Source organism: Odocoileus virginianus, chromosome X, assembly GCF_023699985.2.
Source record: "Odocoileus virginianus isolate 20LAN1187 ecotype Illinois chromosome X, Ovbor_1.2, whole genome shotgun sequence".
Classification (NCBI taxonomy): Eukaryota; Metazoa; Chordata; class Mammalia; order Artiodactyla; family Cervidae; genus Odocoileus; species Odocoileus virginianus.
Window position 1 is genome coordinate 51,459,605 of NC_069708.1, and position 21,544 is coordinate 51,481,148.

Consider the following 21,544-nt stretch of genomic DNA (forward strand, 5'->3'; position numbering starts at 1 on the left):
AATATTACTCAGCCATTAAAAAGAATTCATTTGAATCAGTTCTGATGAGATGGATGAAACTGGAGCCCATTATACAGAGTGAAGTAAGCCAGAAAGATAAAGACCATTACAGCATACTAACACATATATATGGAATTTAGAAAGATGGTAATGATAACCCTATATGCAAAACAGAAAAAGAGACAGATGTACAGAACAGACTCTTGGACTCTGTGGGAGAAGGCAAGGGTGGGATGTTTCGAGAGAACAGCATGAATATTATCTATAGTGAAACAGATCACCAGCTCAGGTGGGATGCATGAGACAAGTGCTCGGGCCTGGTGCACTGGGAAGACCCAGAGGAATCAGGTGGAGAGGGAGGTGGGAGAGGGGATCGGGATGGGGAATACATGTAACTCCATGGCTGATTCATGTCAATGTATGACAAAACCCACTGCAATGTTGTGAAGTAATTAGCCTCCAACTAATAAAAATAAATGGAAAAATAAAAAAGATCAGTTTCTTATCTTTGGTTTCAAGGCATATGTGACAATATGTAATAACTCTTCTGCTTGGAAGACTGAGTTAGCTAGCAGATTTTCAAATTCTCAAATACACCAATTAGCTCATTCATTGTCATGCTTTGAGTGAAGTGTTGTCACACTCATGTAAGTCACCTGCTAGACTACCATTTACAAATTGTAGCATTTTCATAGCCCATAGTGCACTGTATTTATCCTTTGGTGTCTTAAATTTCTTAAATTTTTTCTCTATTTCATAATAGACCCATAAAAATTAATTACTAGTATGACAATCCAATATAATTCACTCCATCTTTAATAAACAGGTTCCGTAATATAGGACTTCACCAAAAGCTTCCAGTGCATCCTACCAGGAGGATAGCAGAAAGAGGAATAATGTTTCCATTTATAGAGAAGAATAACATTAGGTAGATAACTTATAACTAATGATGTCTAAAAAGGTATGCCAAAAAGTGGATGGCATAGTCAATGTCTAGGGCTGGGAAAAAGAAGTAAAATTATGTCTCTACTTCATGCCACACATAAAACTATATACAAGAAGAATTAAACACACAAACAGTTATTTTTAAAAGTTTGAATAAAATATTAAAAATTATTGTAAACTCTTGGGGGAGTAAAAGCTTGCCTCAGCATGCCCAGAAACCTAGAAACCATAAAGGGAAAGGCTGAATGATATGACTACCATGAACAAAGTTGAATGAAGTAGGATATGCATGGAAATATACACATGATTTTAGGTGAAATAAAAGTTGCAGAACAGAATCATACATAGACAATGACCTCATTTTGATAAAAATATGAATATGTGTATCATTTATGTTTAAATATGCAGTGGTGCTAGTGGTAAAGAACCCACCTGCCAATGCAAGAGATCTAAGAGATGGGGGTTCATACACTGGGTCAGGAAGATCCCCTGGAGAGGGGCATGGCAATCCACTCCAATATTCTTGCCCGGAGAATCCCATGGACAGAGAAGCCTGGCAGGCTACAGTCCATAGGGTCGCAAAGAGTCGGACATGACTGAAGCAACTTGGCACAGCATAGTACAGCACATGCATAGAACACATTAATAGCAGGTAACTGTAAAAATGGGTGAGAAGAGGGCAGTTTTATGTTTTAATTTACATTTTATCTGTTTGAGCTGTTAATAAGCATAAAGAACTTTTATGGTTTAAGAAAATATAATAAAGAAGACTAAAATAGAGTTCACTATGAAAAATAATCTCTCAGAGTGCTAACTCTGAGTGCTGTCTCAGAGAGGTAGTCAAATGCCCAGGTGGATGCATAATCCTGTCCATCAATGCAGAGGTTATAATATGGTCTTCTTCCCCAGATACTAATTTTTTCACTTTCTAAGTTAAAATAAATATATCTGGGACTTCTATTCATAATTTAAAAATAACTGAAAAGCAATTCTAGAGTGTTACTAATATCTTATTATTTCCCCAAATACATTCATTTCCACCTAAACACATATATGTGACATATTTATAGACATTCATGAATTATGACATTCATAACATAAAGGTTTAACTTTTATATCAGAAGAAAATCAATCAGAATTTAAGCAATTTTTATAAGCAACATGGTGCGATTTAATACTTTCAATTTTTGGCTATAGATTACACAGACCAGCATAACAAGAGGTGAAGATTGATGATCTTAAATACTAAATGATTACAAAGAGTTAGTCTCCAAGTCAGTTTAAATGGATTTAAGATTTAGAAAATAGTTGTCTGTTTTATTTGGTCTTGCCTAGATTCCATCTTTTCTAATATCAAAAAGAAAATTCATTTAATTAATTTCAAATGATGGAAGACAGTAAAAATTAAAAGTTTTCTTTTATTGATCCATTTCATTATGTCAGAATTTTCATTACAGCTTATTGAAAGAAAGCCACAAAATTTAGCAAGGTTATAGTTAAACCACATTTTAGCAAACAGAAAACTGAAGTAGAAATGGGAAAAAAACTAAAGAGGTAACAATTTGTTTTACCTTGGTTTCCAAAAAGTCAATAACACGTTATCATTACTCATAAGAAAGGTGCAGAAAAGGCAGATACTAATCAATATATAGGAGGGAATGCATTACAAATACTACAGTTTTCTCCTATTATAAAATATACATTTCTCAAATCCTGTATGGAAACTAACTGATAATACATCTTAACAATCACAAAACTACTATCAACTGATAATCCACCTCTGGCTAAGGGTCATCTGGGCAGACAAAGTTTCTAATTGTGTACAGAGAGAAACATGCTCTAGCTCTTGAATACAAGTATTTAATTTCAGACACAAGTCAACCCCCATAGCTGACGTGGGTGCATCAGGTTCTTCTACTTTGACAGCACCAACATCTAGCTAAGTCAGCTTGCCCCAATTCCCTAAGCACTAAATAAACAACCTTCTGATGATTATGTGGTTCCTGATGTACATCGATCTTAGGAACAGAATGTTCTGAGCAGCCAACACTAAAAATCTGTTCTACTTGGTAATTACATTTCTTAGAGTAACAGACTCTCATTCTTTTTTTATTTTCAAAAAAGAAAATCCAACCAATTTAATAACATGTTATGTCCATGGCAAACTTAGAAATGCTCTAATGCCCAAAGAAGGCTCTAATACCCAAAGATGCTTGTAATACACTTACTCTTTCACCTTTTAAAATGTAACTGGTCAACAAGGGTCAAAGAGTTACACTTAGCCCACTGTCAGTGCTGGATCAAATTCCTTTGACATGAACCTGTTAGAATGAAGCTACCCCTCCAATAAGGCTTCTTTCCCACTCCCTCCCTTCTCCCTCCCCTCAGGCTTATCCCCAAACCCAACAATGCCCAAGCCCTTAACACAAGCCTGAGAAGGACACAGTGGAGAGGGAAAAGCATGGAGATACACATCTCTGAAAGTAAATACATGTTATCCTGCTTGATACCACACCTCAGGGGTCAATATCCTAGTCTTCTGCACCCGGAGATGGCAGCATGATAGTTCTGGTTTAAAGGCAAGAAGAGCCACAGTTTGAATGGAGAAATCAGGGGAAAAAATCTTCAGTCTGGGATATGATGAAAAATGAATGTAAAATGTTAGCATTGAAAACAGTCATAATCATTCTTCAAAAAAGCACTCTCAAGGGAACAGAGCAGAGAAATTAACCAAACAGAGGCATAAACACAAAATTTGCCTGAACTACATCAATTTGCTAAATCTACACTTAGAATCTCTTTTGAAACAAGGCAAGTAAAATATGAATTTAAAAATAGAAAACCAATTTCCTGAGCCTTAAATATTATGCTTTGGGTGACAATTTATAAGAGAACTATACTCCATGTTTGTAAAATCACCTTGGAACACATTTGACTGGAATAGACCCACTCAAATTCCTAAAATCAGTAGATAAAAACAAAATAGCAGAATATCCTTGAGTTCTAATTTCCTCAGTTTCCAAGAAACTGTCATCCTTTCTAAAGAAAGGACACTGGCTCCTCTCTGCCCACACGAGCTGCCACAATCACAGCTACTATACTAAAAGGGTGCCCTTCCCAAAATGTTTGAGTGGCAACCTCTGATGTGAAAGCATAGGGACACCAGAGTGTGGCTGGGCCGGCCTTGTGTCTTTCCTGGACCAGGCAGTCACACATCTGTCTCACATAGCACTTCCCAAAGTCCGGGTGATTCAGTGCCAAATAATACCAGGTATGGGACATCAAGATTCATGCAATGCACATAGGGCTGTTCCACAATAAGACCAGTGCTTTCTCAGTCTCTGTTCAACAACGGTCCGAAAAGTCTTGGCATCCAGCCATACACACCCAGGGTCATCTTGTCACTACAGCAACGACAATTATCATTCTGTATTAAATGCCCATTGGTGCACGACCTGGTGTCATGGAAATGAAACGATCACCCCCAAAAGACACAGAAGCACAAAAAGACTACTCTCAATGGTCTCTCAGAGGTGAGAATAAAGAGAGAAGTGTGAGGGAGGGAAAGGGAAGCAGAATGGGAAGGGAGGAGAGGATGAGAAAAGAGCAGATGGACACTAGTCAGGCCTGTGCCCCTGCTACAGGGTGGCTTTTTATTACCCAAGTTCACCTCATTGCCACCCCAGGTCAAAAAGTCACTCAGCACCCCAGTTCAACATGGCTTGATCAGAATATTTTCTAGATGTTCACAATACAGATCTGGGTGAGGGAACAAGTTTGTTCTTATTGTCTCTATTTTCTTAAGTATCTCCAATGAATAATTTTTAGAAGAAAAGTAGAAAAAATTTAAATCAGGTTCTTAAACTTCACCTACAGTATCATCCAATTTTATGTACAGACTATATAGGTATATTGATAGCTAGTGTCTGGAAGGGTATCCACAGTTGGAATTCAATGCTTCTTTCCCCAGTTGCCACAATCCCTTATCCAGTTCTTTCTGCTGCTTTCCACTCTTACACTCTGCACCTTCTCTCTGGGGATCACATTCACTCCCATGTCCTTAATTATCATTTCTTCTCTGGTGGCCCCCAAATCTATGTCTGCAGCCTGGTCTTTTCTGAGCACCAGATCAATACACTCAAATGACATTAGGGTATATCCATCTAGATGTCACACAGGTATCTCAAAGTCAATTTATTTTAAATGGATTAAGGCTTTCCCTCCCAAATCCTTGTTTCCTGCCTAATAATAGAGCAAGAAAAAATTTTAATTCCTTTACCCTCATTCACCCTTAAAACTGATGTCAAAGGAGCTCCAACATGTGCATGATTCAATAGTCACCATACCCAACAACTTTAAGCTGATCAATCCTTGGTCCTTTTGTCTACTATAGGCAACATTTGAGTAAGTATATGGAAGCCTGGAGCTAAAACCAGATCATAACTGAACAGAGATTTTACCCTTTCCTGGCCTCATGTATAAAGTAGGATAACATCTCCAAACTGACCAATGATACATTGTAAGGGCAGGTGACATCATGTCTGATAAAACATTTTGAGTACTTAGAAAAAAGAAAAGCCTATTTCTTTAAGAAACTATGGTTAACAGTTGCCTTTGCAGGAATGACATCACTCTACACAGTAGTCACTTAATAAATGCTAACCTTTATTGTTGTTATTATTTATTAAATGATGCTGACACTTGGCAAAATGCCCCCAGCAACACAAAGGTCAACCAGAACAACTATTGACCCTGAATTCTAGGGAACTAAGTGTGCTCATTTTTCTTAATTAATTGCTATGTGCCAGAAAATTCTAAGTATTTCACATATATAACTTCATTTAATTCTTAGAGTGAGCCCCATCTTTAGCACTCATCTATTATTTCAGAGAGAAAACTTCAACCCATCTTATGTTTAATGTAAATACTTTTTCTACTCAGTTCATGCTCCAATCAATCACCTGCTCCATTCCCAACACTTCCCTTTTTCAAAAACTTTTGAAAAATCAGTATTTGTTTTAGGTTAATAAGAACACACAGATGAATAAAAAGTAAAAAGGTAAAAATTACACTATCCTTCCACCCAAAAGACAATCACTGTTACTATTTGGATGTCTGTAATTCCAGAGTTTTTAGTGTCTACTTAAATATCTTATATTCTCAGAAAAATTGAATCATACTAAGACGACTCCTATCTAACCTACCTTTCTCACTTACCAGTGCATGATGAATATCATTCCCTGACAATATGGATTGCAATTGACATATTTATCTTACACCATGTGAATATTCCTTAATTTATGTAACCAATCCAGTGTTCTAAATTGTTTAAATTGTTTTCAATTTTTACTATTTCACACAGTGCTGGGATAAACAGCCTTGCACATACAATCTTTGGCCAATGATTCAATTATTTCCTTAGGACAAAGGGATTACATATTTTAAGGCTAATGATATGTATTACCAAATGGCCCTCTGCAAACCTCGTGCCAGTGTAAGCGAATTCCTACCACCAGGATTTGAAAGACTCCATTTTTGCCATACTCTCACGGACACTGCTTAGTAGGTGAGAGAGGGACTTCTATATGAATTCCAATTATTCTTTCTAGTCAAAATTATTCATTGGCTCTCAGCGTTCAGTGAGGTAATATTCAAACAGTTCTCCACAAACTGGCTTCAGCCAACTTTCCAAATTTATTTACTTCTGGTCACACTTTCCACTCTAAACAGACTAGTCTCCTCACTGTCACAGCAAGAGAATTCCTACCTCCATGACTTTCTCACACCAGTCCCCTTCACTCCCATCACATGGAACTCCCTAACTACCTACCCCACTGAGGATTCATTTTAAATGAACACTTCTTCCATAAATCTGTAGCTGACTAATGTATCCCGCAGAACCCTTTGCTTTCTCATGCTCTGAGTGCGAATATTTAACAAAGAGTATATGCTTGAGATATTGTTTTCTTTTTGTTTGTATGTTTATCTCTCCAACTAGATTATAAACCGAAAGACAAGTATGGTTTCTCTTTTTTTTTTCTTTCCAGCATTAACACACAACTTCACTGATGATACACAAATGAGTCAATGCAAATGACAGGAGGGAGCTTATTTATGAGGAATTGGTTCACTGTCACTTGTGCAGAAGAAATAGTAAAAATATTTCAATCTAGGCAGTGAGATAAAAAGCAACAAACGTTTTCAGAACAGGTAGTGATATTCATTCATCCAGCTTAGGCCTGCAGACCAACTCAGATAAATATCAGCATTGATGACACAATATGATATTCATTACTCAAAACCGGCAGCTGAAAGGATTCCTTTACCATATAGACAAGGTGGAGAAAAGGAATAGTTTACAACATGTGTTGCTTCTAAACTACAAAATCAAGAACTTATTCCTGGCTCTTTGGGAACATATTCTCAGCCAGTTTGGCCACGAATTTTCCAACTTTCACTTTTACCAAAAAATCATGATGACTTTCTAGCCCCAGAATCTTATCAGCACACACCTGAAATTCTTTTAAAAAGAAAAAAAGTGAACCTTCACCGAATTGATTCTGAGTAGATTCATTTTCCTCCCATTTAAAATTGTCATTTATGTTCTCGAATATGACCAGAAGTTTAAGAATCACCTCTTTGTTCTCCTTCTTATTAAAGAGGGAACCCAGCGAGGATGGTACTTGGGCCCTGAGCAGTTCTCCAGTCATGGCTGGATTTTCAGCCAAATTCAAAAGGAGTTTCAAAACCTGAAATTTGGTTTCTTCATTTCCTGCTGAAAATAGACGGAAAAAGTCTGAAATGGAATTAGCAAGCATGTGCTGATACTCATTGGTAACAGTCATGTTCGTAAGCAATCTTAGTCCTGCCAGCTGCACAGATGAGTTCAATCGAGAAGTGATTGTGTCATCACAGACTTGATTCATGTATATCTTAAGCCTGCGCTGATTTTCAGTATTCACACTCAAGTTATTTAGGACAATTAAAGCCTTTTCCTTAACTATGGGATCCCGAGTATTGAGAATCTTTGCAACAATTGGGAGACCACCCAGATCACGAATAATATCTCTGTTAAATGCATAAGCAGCATTGTTACCCAGAGCAATTAAAGCTGCTTCAAGAATATAAGGCTTTTCAGACATCTCAACCAAGCAAAGAACTTTCTGCAGCTCTTGAGGGGACAAAATAGTATCATCTGAATTGGGGGAAGCCCTTTTCTGGACAGCTCGACGAGCCCGGGTGGCCCTGGCCCTTGCCCTGGCCCTAGCTCTGGTTCCAGCCTCAGTCCCAATCCGGGCCCAAGGTGGGTACCATACTATACCTTTGTTCTCACTGCTGTCATCATCATCATCAGACCAGTCATTGTACCTGGCCCCAGGACAATCGCCAACATCATCCACATCCCCAGACCCACCCTCAGCCATTTTCTCCTTGTTCTGTTTTCTTCCTCTGGTCAGTCTATAAATGCAATAGCAGGCACCAGCCCCAATCACCAGTCCCGCAGTCACCCAGCCTACTTTCCTGGCGTAGCCCATGCAATCGTCCCTGACGGTATCAGGGACCAAGGAACAGAGCAGTCACTCAGACTGGGGGAGGAGGGCTATGGGCCTGGCCTGGATGCAGGCCTGTGGAGGATGATCGTCTTCAGCCACTTCAAGGCCACGACAACTGATTCTGGAGGTGGATCTAGGGGTGGAGTTTCTCTTCTCCTTGTGTTGTCCTCTGCAGAGAGTTGCACAGAGGGACAAGCAAATGAGCTCTTGGTAGAAAACCTAAATTGTTAACAAACTCTTTCCCCCTCATTTCACTCTCCCCAGCCCACCTCCTCCCCAAGCCTATATAAAGGCAGTGGAGCCCATCCTCTTTGCTGGGGCCTCAGCTACCCCAAACTTGGATGTTCCCAGGGAGTGGCACCATTGCACTAACCTCCTCCAGACAAGCAGTTTGCCCCTTCTTCCCTCCCCTGGAGGTGTGCCACGCCCAACAACCCTTGCAACCTGCAGAGAGAACAGAGCCAGTGAGAACTGAAGCCTTGATGGATTGACTGTTCCTCCATTTGTTGCTTTCCTGATTCACCTATCTAGGCTGTCAGATTGAAAAAACACACACACACACACAACCTCTCTCTGCCATCCAAAACATGCACATGCCTGCCGCTTCCCTAGCCTGAAATGGGAGAGATGTTGGGGAAATAGTAACATTGGGTGAGCCTGTCCAACCGCGGGCAATTTCCAACCCCTCCCCCATTCCAGGCAGCCCCCACGCCCAAACCGACCTCTACTGATCCGAGGAAACTTCCTCCCTCGTTTAAACTGGTGCCACCTGCTACAGCAGACCTGCAGGATGACAGATCGAAAACATGGGGACTAAGTACTGTTGAGAGAAGAGGATTATGAACAAACTATCTGATAGGTTTCCCTCCTGTCATTCTCCCCCACCCCACCCCCCACGACACACGGGCGCGCACGCACACACACACACACTGCACGCCATTTCGCCACAGTCCCAAGAGTGTGAGAAACACACTCAGACTCAGACCTAACCTAGATTATCGCTACCTCTGGTTTCTCCCCACCCCATCCTCCCACCGCCCCCGTTAGGGTCTCTAGATGGTCTTACCCTCAAATCGACCTTCACGAATCAGGGTTAATTTCCTTCCTCTTCTCTAGCCTGGCGTGGTGCCGCAACCTACGGAAAGACTGGCAACCCGGGAGAGGCTCGGATCCACAAGACACAGAGCCATGGTCAGGAAGACACAGTCAGTCAGAAAGACGGGAAACTGCCGCGACCTAGTGCTTGGTGGGCGGACCGGTCCCCAGAACAGAAAACTCTGTCCTTAATTCGGAGGCCTGGCTGTCAAAGGTTTCTCACCCCTTCGACCCCTCTCGGGGTTCTGCTGACACATTACGTTGCACCACCCCTCCCCATGTCCAGTCTTTCCCCTCTGGCACCGTCCTGGAGGACTGGGGGCCAACACCCAGGGCACAGCTCCCTTTCCAGATTACGGCCTCAGTTCCCACCAGATTCCCACGTTCCGATCTCTGAGCTCCTCCCAAACACCCCCTGCTCACCATTTCGCAGCATCAGAATGGGCTGCGGGCGGGACAGACGTCTTGGAAAGCCGGCGGCGAGTGGAAGAGACGACGGAGGCGCCCCAGGATCCGCGACGGTTTCCGCCCTGCACCCTCGGCCACCCCCACCTTCTGGAATCTCCCAGGCACTGACCTGCACGGATCCGGGACAATCTCCTTCTCCTCCTCCTCTCCTCTGCTGCAGGCCCGCTGGCCCTCGGGGCAATGGGGAGCTGATACTCAGACGGGAACAACGACCAGAACAAGAAGGACTTCTGCACACGTCAGCTCTTGGTCACGTGAGACCTACGTCATCCACCAACTCGGGTCCCCAATTTCCCCTCCCACCAGCAGTGCGGCAGAAGAGGGCCCGCCCCCCTCACTTCCCTCCCCCATAGCAGGCCTTGTTACTCTCTTTTTCTTTCCTAATCCCATCTCCCTGTAGTGGTGTTTACCTTCCTCTGATTACCAGAAAGGGACAGCATCTTCCCCTGGGGTTACTGGCCACTTGTACTTTTTGAAAAATTGCCTCTTCCTTCCCTGGACTCCTGGGACAGTAACCTCTCTTTCCACCTCCCTGCCTCCCAGCTATAAATGTCTACCATTTCCTCTGAAATCTAGTCCCAGATCTGAAAAGAAAAAGCCATCAGAAAAGGATACCTGGAGTGAATGCAGTTTTTTTCCTTACTTACTGTTTTGTTGTTGTTGCTGTTCTTTCAGTTCTGCCCTTTCCCACCCCCAGACTGCATTCTTTTTAGGAGAAAAAAAATTGCTTTAAAGCTATTTTCATTTGGTTAAAAAAAAGAGTGGGAGAGTGATGTTGGGTGATGGCCTCCAAAAGTCCCACATTTTCTCACTTGTAGGGAGTGTTACACACTTCACTCAAAGCAATCTTAGTGTCTTCTGGGGCCTAGCACATAACACAATCCTAAATAAGCTCATCAGTGTGTCTGAGAATACATAAATCTTCTGACTAGGCCAGTCTTCTAAACAAGAGAGCTATAGACTTTCACTTTCATCAGTTAGCAAGGCACAGGAGCCCTCAGAAGCCAGCTACACAGAAAAGGTTGAGTGGTAATCACAAGTATGTCATGGATGTCTGTCAGATAGGAGGCATGTACACTGACAAAGTGAGTGACATACAAAGAACATTACAAAATATACAAATGGACAACAGCGTCTTTAAATGAAGTAGGTGTTAGAGGTGTTAGACCAAGTCAAAAGTGGCTGAACTCAGCGTCCAGCAATTAGTGTGAAACCTTTTCACTGACTGTATTGATGAATTCAACAACTCACCTGTCAGCAATGAGCGAACTTTTAAGAAAGTTCCCACTTTTAAGAAAGTGGGAAAAATAATAAAACAATGTCATAACACAGGGTCTATAGTGTGATATGCCCTGATAGTTAAGATGTAAGTTTGTTATCTGAGTATAAAAATTTTAAGATCCACATATCTTAAATCAAGAGTAAATCAAGAGACTGGGAAATTTGGGAACAGGCAAAATTCCAGAGAAATTCATATCAATGTAACTTCTGAAAAATAGTACTAGGATATGACTAAAATGTATTTTTTTCTTCCATTTTTATTGAGATACAATTGATATACAGTACTGTGTAAGGTTAAGATGAACAATCTTAACTGAACAGTTAAGTTCACGTATGATGACAGTCATTAAGATGGCTGAAATTTAGTAAGCAGAAAGCAAATAAACTGTATGATTCTGTGTTTAGACAAAGATCATGTGCAGTGAAGGGGCTTATTCAAACAGGAGTATATGAAAAGAAGAGTCAGAGGAAAGTGTTGAGAGTTCCCACCCAAGCACTGTCTGGAGGAGAGGGAGTCTTGGCTAAGATGCGTGGAAAAATTACTTTCTTTGGCAGAACCATCCCCATGATATGTAAGTGTACTTCAAGTTTCTCAGCTGAAAGTCACTTCTTAAAGTGCACCAATGCCCTTGTTCTGTGATTTCAGGCTTACCATGCAACCTTCTGAAGTTATGGCTTCCCAAGTAGTAGAATGGGAATGGGGAGAGAAGGGGCTGGTAAAACTAACAGAAACCTCTAGTACCCCTGACGGTTGTATTTCTCAGGATAAATTTTTCAGTTGTCATTTCCTTGTGAGACTTAGCTTCCCTGTGGCCTTCTTACAGGGAGGGAATGCAGAGATCCATGGGTTTGGGCATTCAGATACAGATTTATATATGTCTCTCTGAATGAGAGTCTTTACTTGACACAGGCATCTGTTCTCACTATACAGACAAATTCAGGTATTGATCATGAAGGGATGAGCACAATACTTTGTACTGTAGATGCGACTGCATAGAATCCTGTCAAGGAAGTCAGGTAGCTTTGGCCTAGAAGACAGCCTTGTGCACCACCATTTCAGAACTGCACCTCTCTAATATTCAGTGACAACTAAAGCATACTGTGGCAAATATACCCCCAGCACCTCAGTCACAGCTGGACAAAAGATGCATATCCAAAATAGTTAAAGTGCTCCTGCAAATCAACAATAACCTCTGAAACAGTTTACAGTTCTCTCTGGGAAAAGAAAGGATGTGCATTTCACATTTTACATGCTCTGTCATTTTCCACAGCAAAAGGGTGGGCATTGTGCCCCAAAAAAACCAACTCAATACTTACTCTTACTGAAATTTAAACCTGAACAAAGATAGAAAACCAAACATCAGTGGAAGTTTATGGCATCCTGAAGAGACCATCTGTCAGTTCCTCCTACTTTGACACCTCAGAGCTGATGCTGGTCTTTGACATTCCCTCACTAAGTTAAACAGATGTGGTTTCTGTTGCTTGCAATCAAATAAAATTAACTAATACACAACACAAAAACAACATGATACAAAAAGTAATACAGCTTTTAAAGATAACAATTTTCTATCATTTATTTTTCTTACCCTCCAAAATTCCATCAGTGTTACCATCTGCTGATCCTTTTATGTTTTTGAATACTTTATAAATCATGCATCATATATGACCATAAACTGATTTGAGCCAAAAGGTTCCTTTTGACAGTGAACTCACATAGTCTTTTGAAAACTTGTCTGAGGGATTGCTTAAGGATTTTCCCTTTTTGCTTTTGAAATGGTATGTCAGGCAAATAGCATGTCCTTAAATAAATATTTGTTAGTGGGTGTATAATGGAGGGAAAATAGATTTTAAATGTCAGTCCCCAGGTTCCTTGGTAGGAATTGTGGATCAAAATGACACAGAGAGAGAGAAAAAAAAATGACACAGAGAATTCAAAAGATTATCATTCCCATGGGATTTAGGAAGTTTAAGAGAGGGAGTGGATCCAAATAGGAAAGATCTGACAGCCTGGGAGAATGGTGGTCAGGGGTTATACATTGGAAAAATTGAAAAATATACTGAAGGGGAAAGATAGTTTTAACAAATGAGGAGAGGTAAGAGTGGAGTTTTTGTCCCTGAAGCATGGCTAAGTAAGAGTTGTGAAATGAGTCCTTGTTGTAGAGCCACGTCAATGACACCTGTCTTTCTTAAGTTTTACATGCTCTGCAGTTCTTTCTAATGTACAGATAAAAGCCACTTTTTAAGTTCTTAGCAGCCAAAAGTTGAATGATAGTTAAATCTGCAAGTTCTGTTAGTAAGGCTTCATAAATATAAATCACTTCCCTTGGAGAAGTAAAATAAAGGATGATAAAAAGAACAGTGTAAGGAGATGATGGCAAAACAAATGAGTTAGGGGTTTAGAGAGATGAGTTGTAATGTTGGTGTGTTTGAACTATAAATGTTTAAGGAAGACCAGAAAGTTGTGACGTGTTCTTGACTTGTGAATTTTTCACCAGCAAGGCACTCTGGGCTTCCTGGTTCACCTCCTGAAAGGGCCTCCCCCACACAGGGGCCCCTCACCCAGGGAGTTTCCTGCTGGAGTGTCACATTTCAATGTTCTAAGAAAGAGGCTGCCTGAAGGGTTTATATTTAGAGCATGACTCCCCAGCGGGGACAGCTGGATGTCTGGGAACTAAGTTCTGCAGACTTTGTCACTACCTTCTGGGATTATTCTGAGGGATTTGTATAGATGGTACAATGAAATTGTAACAGAAGGGAGAGGGTGAAAAGACCTTTTTTTTCCTGGCAACACTGCTTGGGGTCCTATGAACTGTGCCTTTTGTGAGGGAAAAAGGACGTGGATCTCAAGGGCTGTCAGGTTGTTGCAGCGATTTACAGTCACCCACAGACCCTCACCATTATTTCCACTGGAAAAGGCTCAACACCAGGCACTGCTAAGGGGACATACAGTGCACAAATGACAAATACCGCAGGTCTTTCACCAGTGTCTTTATCAAATGAAAATTCCACCTATTATTTTCATCAATGGGCTAGCAAGGAATTCTCTAATTTCTGGATGATTTATGGATTACACCATGAAACTTGAGAATAGATTTTAAATAAAGAGCTTTGAATGAAGAGCAAGCTAATCTGTGAAGTTACTAATTTGTAAGACATAAGATTCATTGGAATTTAGGGTCTGCAGAGAGTCTGTCCTTCAAAATCAGAATGGAAGCCATCCAGCAGTCTTCTCTAACAAGTAACAGTTCAGCCAAGAAGAAAGGGATAGTGGTTCACTTCTCTAAACTGGTAACAATTAAAACACTGACCAATTTACTATAGATTCGTTTTATCCATCAATTTATAAATCATATTGAAAGCACACTGGCTTTGTTTGTAAGGGTATGTTTTTAAAGTTTCATATGCTATTTGAAAGCTGCTATCTCCTCTGCAGTCAGAAGAAAATATTTTCAATGTACAAATTAGCTTAAATTGATGAGGCCTTCATATTAACTAGGAAATCTTGTTTTATACACACACACACATATATTTGTATTTTCTGACTACAAAATAGTAACTTGAGTCAATTAAGAAATAATGGAAGAAATAGAATATAAATATATTAAAAATAGTAAAAAAAAAAAAACCTCCCTGTTACTTGGGCTTTTTTTCCCTGCCCCTCTGCTTAATTTTGATGCAGAGACTGCATGTGGGAGGGGGTAGAAATGAAGAAAGAGGGGACAGGAGTTTCAGAGCCAAAGAAACGGTAAGACATTCCCCTCAAAAGAAGTGTAAGTAAATGATAGACCCAGGAAAAGTGTTGCCCTTTTCTGTAATTAGAGAAAGCCAAATGCAAACACCAGAGAGCCACGGTCACTTCTGGCTTCTGGTATTGTTACACAGGAAAAGAGTGACAAGGCCCCTTGTGATGGGGGGAGGTACGGGGCAGGCTGGCGCCTGCCGCACTGCTTGTGGGAGTGGAATTGGGGGCCAGAGCTCAGTGGTGACGCGGTCGTCACGTGACCAGAGCTGCCTAGAGCAGAAGTACTGCTAGTCGCCTCCGTCTGGGTACCAGCCCCCCTTATCACTCTGCTGGCGCAAAAGGAAGAAGGAAAGTAGCCACGGGCATTGCAGGTCGGTATGAGCGTGGGCTTTGCTTGGAGGGAGATGGGGCTTGGAGAAGGCCAAAAGCGCCACGGATCCAGGTTCCGGCAGGCAGGGGTCTGTGTCCCCTTCTCGCCTACTTTCTAAATACTGCCGTCCCCCTCCTCATGCCCATTTTCGTGGAAAGAATTGGCGGACTTCGGGTGGCGGGTGAGGGAAGTGAATGGCTGGTACAGAGACTCCGAGGAAAGAAAGGTTCTAGGATCAGGGCACTCGTGTCCCGAGTGCTGCTACGTCCACCAAGCACTCCGTTCCCTCTGTCTCCCTCCCCCACCCCCCACCGTCTGTCTGCAGGTTTGTAGATCTGTTGGCCTGTAGGTCGCCAGGGAAAGTCGCGGCGACGGAAGGACCAAAGTGCCTTGGGACCGTGCAGGTCAGTGTGAAGGTGGGATGAAGCTTGGCCCCTGGGTGGGGGTGGCGGTGGGGATGAGGGAGGGGGGGTGGGATCGCTGCGGGCGGGGTCTGAGCCGCCCTCTCCAGGCCCCTTCCTCCATACCCCCTCCCATTTCGGCTCAGGGAAAGGGGTGTGGCGGCTTTTGCTGGGGAAATGGCGGACGGCACGGGGGGAGGGGTGGGGAAACCAGTGTTAGTAAAGTCCGGAGGGTGTGAGAAATATTTTAAGCTCAAAGGCTGGAAATTCAGAAAAGGGACCTGTGTTCTCATTGCTGATCCATCCACTACACTTTAGTTTTCCAAAGCCGGCTATCTGTCGTTCCCTCTGTCCTTCTGCCAGACTGCCCATCAATCACTGTTGGGAGGACCACTGACCACAGAAGACAAGAGAAGAAGGAATTTACTGGCTTTGGTAGAGGTTGGTAGGTGAGACTGCCTCTAAGTCTTTGGGGCTGGGGGTGTGGTGGAGGAGGAGACTACCGGTCACCCTCCTGGCCGTTATAGCCCAGTCCCAACTCCTGCCCTTCTCTGTAGGCCCTGGGAGACAAATGGTGGGTCCTGAAGGGAGACAGAGGATGACAGAAAAGAACAAAGAACTGGTGGCCAAATAATCCCCCTCTCTCAGCCAGAACTCAAACTCCACTCTGTCTGTCTCGTGAGGCAAAAATCCAGGTATTGCCAAAAGCCCTAATATAATTTTTCACCCATAGATTCATCACAGGAGAGCCTCAGGAGCCTGGAATAGGCTGAAGCTGACTCCCCTCCACCATCACTCACCCTGGCCTTAAGAACCCTCTTCTTTCAGGTGAAACAAGACCCTCTCCTGTTCTGTCCTACTGCACCCCACCACCCCTCCCCGCCCCCAGCTGAACAGACCTGAACATGGGCCGGGCTCGGGAAGTGGGTTGGATGGCTGCAGGACTGATGATTGGGGCTGGTGCCTGCTACTGCGTTTACAAACTAACCATAGGAAGAGATGACAGTGAGAAGTTGGAGGAGGAGGAAGAGGAATGGGATGATGAGCAGGAACTGGATGACGAAGAATGCGAGATTTGGTTTGATTTGACAACTATGGCACGGCCCTGGAGTGAGGACGGGGACTGGACTGAACCTGGGGAACCCGGTGGTGCCGAGGACAGACCTTCAGGTGGGGGCAAAGCCAGTCGAACATACCTGATAAAACAGCGCCCGTTCCCTTATGAACGCAAAAATACTTGGAGTGCTCAGAGCTTTAAAAAGTTCAGTTGTGCTCTTGGCCTCTCCAAGGGCCCTTTCATTCAGGGAAAAGTGTTGTTAGCTGAGCCCAAGGATGCCAGTTTTTCACTTAGCCGTGATATCAACAGTGATTTGGCCAGCCTCTCCATTGCTGGAAACACAATCCCGACTCCCGACCCTGCTGTTGAGGAGGGAAAGGCTTTGTGTGCCCCGGATAACTTGAATGCCAGTGTTGAAAATCAGGGCCAGATGAAGATGTGCATCAGCCAAGTGTGTCGGGAGACTGTGTCACTTTGCTGCAGCTCATTTCTGCAGCAGGCTGGAGTAAATTTGTTAATAAGCATGACAGTTATTAATAACATGCTTGCCAAGTCCGTTTCAGGCTTGATGTTTCCTTTGATACCAGAGGGAAGTGAATGTGCTGAGGGGCAGGTTGTGAAACCCCTGACGGGTTTGTCTGAAAAGCCAGCCTTGTCAGGGGAGTTGCTGAGAGCCCAAGCGCTATGCCCCTTCCTGCCCCTCTTTATCAGGAACACAAACAGACAGCTTCTCTCAGAAACCCTGGCCTCTTAAGTGGCCCCTCCAACAGGGTGGGACTGATCCAGTCCAAAACAAAGCCCAGTCAGTGGGTGAACACACACTTGTGTTCTCAAAGACTCTGCAGTGGGTGCTATCGAAGACCCAGCCTTAGCTGGATCAGCACATCTCTGGGTGAAAGTTGCACTTGCTAAATCCAGGACCACACTCTTACTGTGCAGGGGTTCCCACAGAGCTTTGAGTAACCTCTTGGTTTTTCAGTCTGCAGGCAATGTGCATTGTAAATTGCTCCCTTGCAGCCTTCTTCCTGTGGTAAAGAGGTCCTTTCAGCTGCCAGCTGTGGTTAAAGAACAACATGTTCTAGCCTCAGTGGGGATGCCTGGCCTGTGGTGGTCTCTGTGTCTAAGCTGGACCATGTTGGGGAGACCAGACCCATATGGGGGCTTGTGCCAAAAATGTATCAGTTGCTGCTTAGATGGGATTCTTTCCCTTTACTCTCTTTTCTTTGCAAGCCTATGAACGATACTTATTGAGCAAAAAAGTACACTCCTCTTCTATGTGCTGTACTGACCTAACGTCGTCCACCAAGTCTGCATTTTTATGTATCATCAATAAAGCTGTGTGCTTTAACTGGCAAAAATGAGACACGGTACTTGTTTCTGAATCTCTAGTCTGCGTGAGGGGAAAGACCAAAATACGTGATCTGTGCTAACTGACTGGGGGCATTTGCTCCTGACAGATGCCCACTTAGCAGTGCCCACAGGAGGCTGGGGAAGAGATGGGCTGCAGGGTTCAGGAGGAGCCTCCAGAAGGGGCTGGGGCAGGGAAGGGGGTGAGGGGTAGGATTAAGAAGGACTTTTGGGAGGACTAGAAGAGGCAACACCTTGAAGCAGGCAGCACAGTGCCTGATGCAGAGAAATCCTTCCCTCGATGAAGGTGTCTTTCCTCACCTGCTGGCCTAGAGAGGAAGGTCAGTACCCTTGGGTTGGTCTGTGCGTCCCTGTCGTCCCACTGGGCAACCCATCCCTGACATTTAATGCACAATTATAGCAGTAACAGTTGCTACTCGCTGAGGGCCTGCTTGGTGTTGTTCTCTCTCCTGAGAAGCAGCTGTGCAACCTACTTGCAGGCCTCCTCCCTTCCTTGGGAGACCAAGCCCAAATTCCTGGCCGAGCGAGAAGGCTTGGCCCTTGCTTCCTCTGGGGAACCTCTTTTCTGCCCTCTCCGGGTACTTCTGTGGGATCCAGGAAGGAGACAATGGAGACGTCCACGGATCCCCGAGGGGGTGGGAGGGCAGATGCTGAGGGGCGTGGCATGGCCACGGCCGGTCCACCCAGAAGGACACATGTTCATGCCGTCCATGCAAGCTTCCCTGGGAGGAAAGGAAGAATGTGGCTCTGCACACTGAAAGCTCCATGAATCTGTGCAACTCATTCCACCGCCCCTGCCCACATTTCCAGACCCCTCCCAGCAAGCCTCAGCCCCGGGTCAGCAGGTTCCCTGGGTGTTTTGATGTGTCTTGAAGTGGTCCTCCTCCTCAAAGGCCAGGCTCACGTAGGGGACAAGAAGCTTCCTTTGAGCAGTGCTTCCTGTGAGCCCAGTGCCTTCTCCTGGTCCCCCTGGGGTGTGGCTCTGGGACACTGTGCCCTGGTCATCAGTGATGTCCCCGTGTACTGCCTTCTGAATGCCCTTGACCGTGCAGAGCACAGTTTTATTTCAGTGTTTCCCTCCCTTCTCCTGGAGACTGGGGCAGGGGGGTGCAGGTGGGGTGCCACTCTCCTGCTTGTACTCATTCCCCCCCACAGTTTGGGCTGCCTAGTGATCATGGGGGCCTGCCAGAACTCTGCCCCTTCCTGGGCCCTGGCGCCTTGCTGGCCAGCATGTGACTGTGGTTGCTGTGACACCACAGCCCCAGCAAGGTTCACCAGGCTGGGGCTTCGTTTGCTGGCTCTGGGGCCCTGTTTTCTAAGAGCTACTTGCCTGATCCTCCCTTTGTGGGAGCCCAGCTGAGCCAGCCTCAGGTGGGCGGGGCAGTCTGTTTCCCAGGCAGGACTGCCCTCAGGCAGCCCCTCATCCACTTGTCCAGTGGAGCCTGCTGGCCAGGGGCATCTTCAGCAACACCTTATTGCTCAGCCTCAGTGATCTCTGCCCTAACCACAGCATTTCTGCTTGCTCCTGGCTTGGCGTCCCAAATGACCACGTGCTTCCTTCCTCCTCTGCACTCTGCAGAGTCCCCGCTTGAGTCCCGCCACAGGCAGTGCTCCACCACCTCCGAGGCAGGCACTAGGCCCTCTCAGACCACAACTCACTCCGATCTCAGGCAGGGCCTGGGAGGCCTCTGCCCACCTCCTGAGCACCTTTGTCACTGGACAGCCTGCCAGCCCTGAAGTGTCTCCATGGTGGGGTCTTGGCCCAAGTCACGACCCCTCTCCATGAGCTGGCACTGCCCTCCCTGAAACACTCCCTGTGTGGGGAAGCTCCGGGCCCTGGCTGGCCTCAGTTGCCCTTGGCCGGCTGCTGTGCCAGGGCAGGAGCCCAGTTCCCCGTAGGTTCTGCCTTCAGATGTGGAGGGACCTGGAGCGAGAGGCATGCCTGCAGTCAGGGCCTGAGGAACACAGTCAGAGGCTTTCAGCACTGGAAAGACTAAGGAGCCTGCCACCCCTGCCATGCTTAATTCAAAAATGAGACAGCAGGGGACCACCCAGCACAAACTTAGGCCCACCTGTCTGCTACAATCCACCGAGTTTCTTGCTGGGTTTCCCTGTGGCAAACATTAGCCCGGGTTCTCAAAGCTTGAGCTTATCACACTCTGTGGGGGGTGCCTGCCCTGATGGGACTGCCCCAGCCAAAGCTGCGTCTTGGGTAAGTCTGGAAGTGCCTCCACACACTGTCTTCCAGCCGCTCCAGAAGGAGCCCTGCTTTCCCTTCTTCATCATTATCTTGTCTACATTTGTGCCTGTAGGTACGAACTTTTACACCAACTTCCAGTACCCTCCCAGCCTGCTTCCTGTCCTGGGAACTTTGTTATATGACCCCCTCCCACCCCACCCCTCCCTGACATAAGCCCAGGTTGGGTGGCTTGCAGGCATCCAGCTTCCTGCCTGGTACACCCCCTGCATCTCCCAGACTGCATCCCCGTGGGGCCCTTCGTGCCACGCTTGGGGCAGTTCCAACCACAGTGCCCTCTCTTTGAAGTGTCACTGGGGACAGGCACAGCCCTCACCAAGTCAATCTCCCTGCTGGACCACCACAGCACTTTTGGTTAAGAGTCTGACAGCGGTGTGGAGCACTGGCCCCCGCCTCTCTCCTGGGGCAGTACTTGGTCTAAGATGGGATGGGCACTGTAGCACAGCCCTGTCGGGCATCGGCCAGTCCCTTGTCTGATCCTCATGCCACATGCATCACCTCACTCTGTCTCACTCACACACACACACACACACACACACACACACACACCCTTCACTTTGCTCAGGCCCTCCTCTTCCCCAGAAGGCTCATTCTCCCTTATTGCTTCTTGCTTTTGTGTGTGGCTTGGGATGGCCTTCCCCATTTCCCCTTTACAAAAGGAGTCTCCTCTGTGGCTTCCTAATTCTTTCTTACCTTTCCACTTCAAGGCTTGTCTCAAGGATATACCTGGAATTTCCCTTTGTGCAAGGTGGGAGCTGTCATCCAAACTGACTCCTTTTCCAAGCAGATAACCTGTCAACACGGCACCACTTAGGCACCACTTATCACTCCATTCTCATGATACAGTTGGTGCCTCTGGGACCTCATGCCCCCAGCTGAGCAGCCCCTCTGTGGCTTCCTGCTGTGGAATTCCTCTTGGGGCACACCCCTTTCTCCCAGGAACCCCTCACTGACTCAGGGACCCTCTGGGTTACTGGGTCGTCCGTGGCAAGTGGGGTGTGTGTGTT

The 21,544-nt window shown here is 45.0% G+C and overlaps 2 protein-coding genes across 12 annotated transcripts; one reads left to right on the forward strand and one right to left on the reverse strand.

Moving 5' to 3' along the window:
- Positions 1–2,343: 2,343 nt before the first annotated feature.
- Positions 2,344–10,331, reverse strand: ARMCX3 (armadillo repeat containing X-linked 3). Of its 2 annotated transcripts, none has more exons than XM_020872927.2 (5): positions 10,171–10,331; positions 9,565–9,644; positions 9,221–9,281; positions 8,872–8,942; positions 2,344–8,667 (listed from the first exon to the last, which is right to left on the reverse strand). In XM_020872927.2, exon 5 carries the CDS (start codon positions 8,478–8,480, stop codon positions 7,341–7,343), a length of 1,140 nt encoding a protein of 379 aa, XP_020728586.1. In that variant the 5' UTR covers positions 8,481–8,667; positions 8,872–8,942; positions 9,221–9,281; positions 9,565–9,644; positions 10,171–10,331; the 3' UTR covers positions 2,344–7,340. The 2 variants fall into 2 exon arrangements, with proteins under 2 accessions (XP_020728586.1, XP_020728588.1); XM_020872929.2 differs by lacking the exon at positions 10,171–10,331 and adding an exon at positions 10,017–10,163.
- A 4,992-nt stretch (positions 10,332–15,323) lies between these two features.
- ARMCX6 (armadillo repeat containing X-linked 6) lies at positions 15,324–18,280 on the forward strand. Of its 10 annotated transcripts, none has more exons than XM_020872953.2 (5): positions 15,324–15,455; positions 15,780–15,858; positions 16,219–16,304; positions 16,413–16,550; positions 16,684–18,280. In XM_020872953.2, exon 5 carries the CDS (start codon positions 16,761–16,763, stop codon positions 17,664–17,666), a length of 906 nt encoding a protein of 301 aa, XP_020728612.1. In that variant the 5' UTR covers positions 15,324–15,455; positions 15,780–15,858; positions 16,219–16,304; positions 16,413–16,550; positions 16,684–16,760; the 3' UTR covers positions 17,667–18,280. The 10 variants fall into 10 exon arrangements, with proteins under 10 accessions (XP_020728612.1, XP_070317875.1, XP_070317876.1 ...); XM_070461774.1 differs by having other exon boundaries at positions 16,219–16,300; XM_070461775.1 differs by having other exon boundaries at positions 16,219–16,296.
- The last annotated feature ends 3,264 nt before the right edge of the window (positions 18,281–21,544 follow it).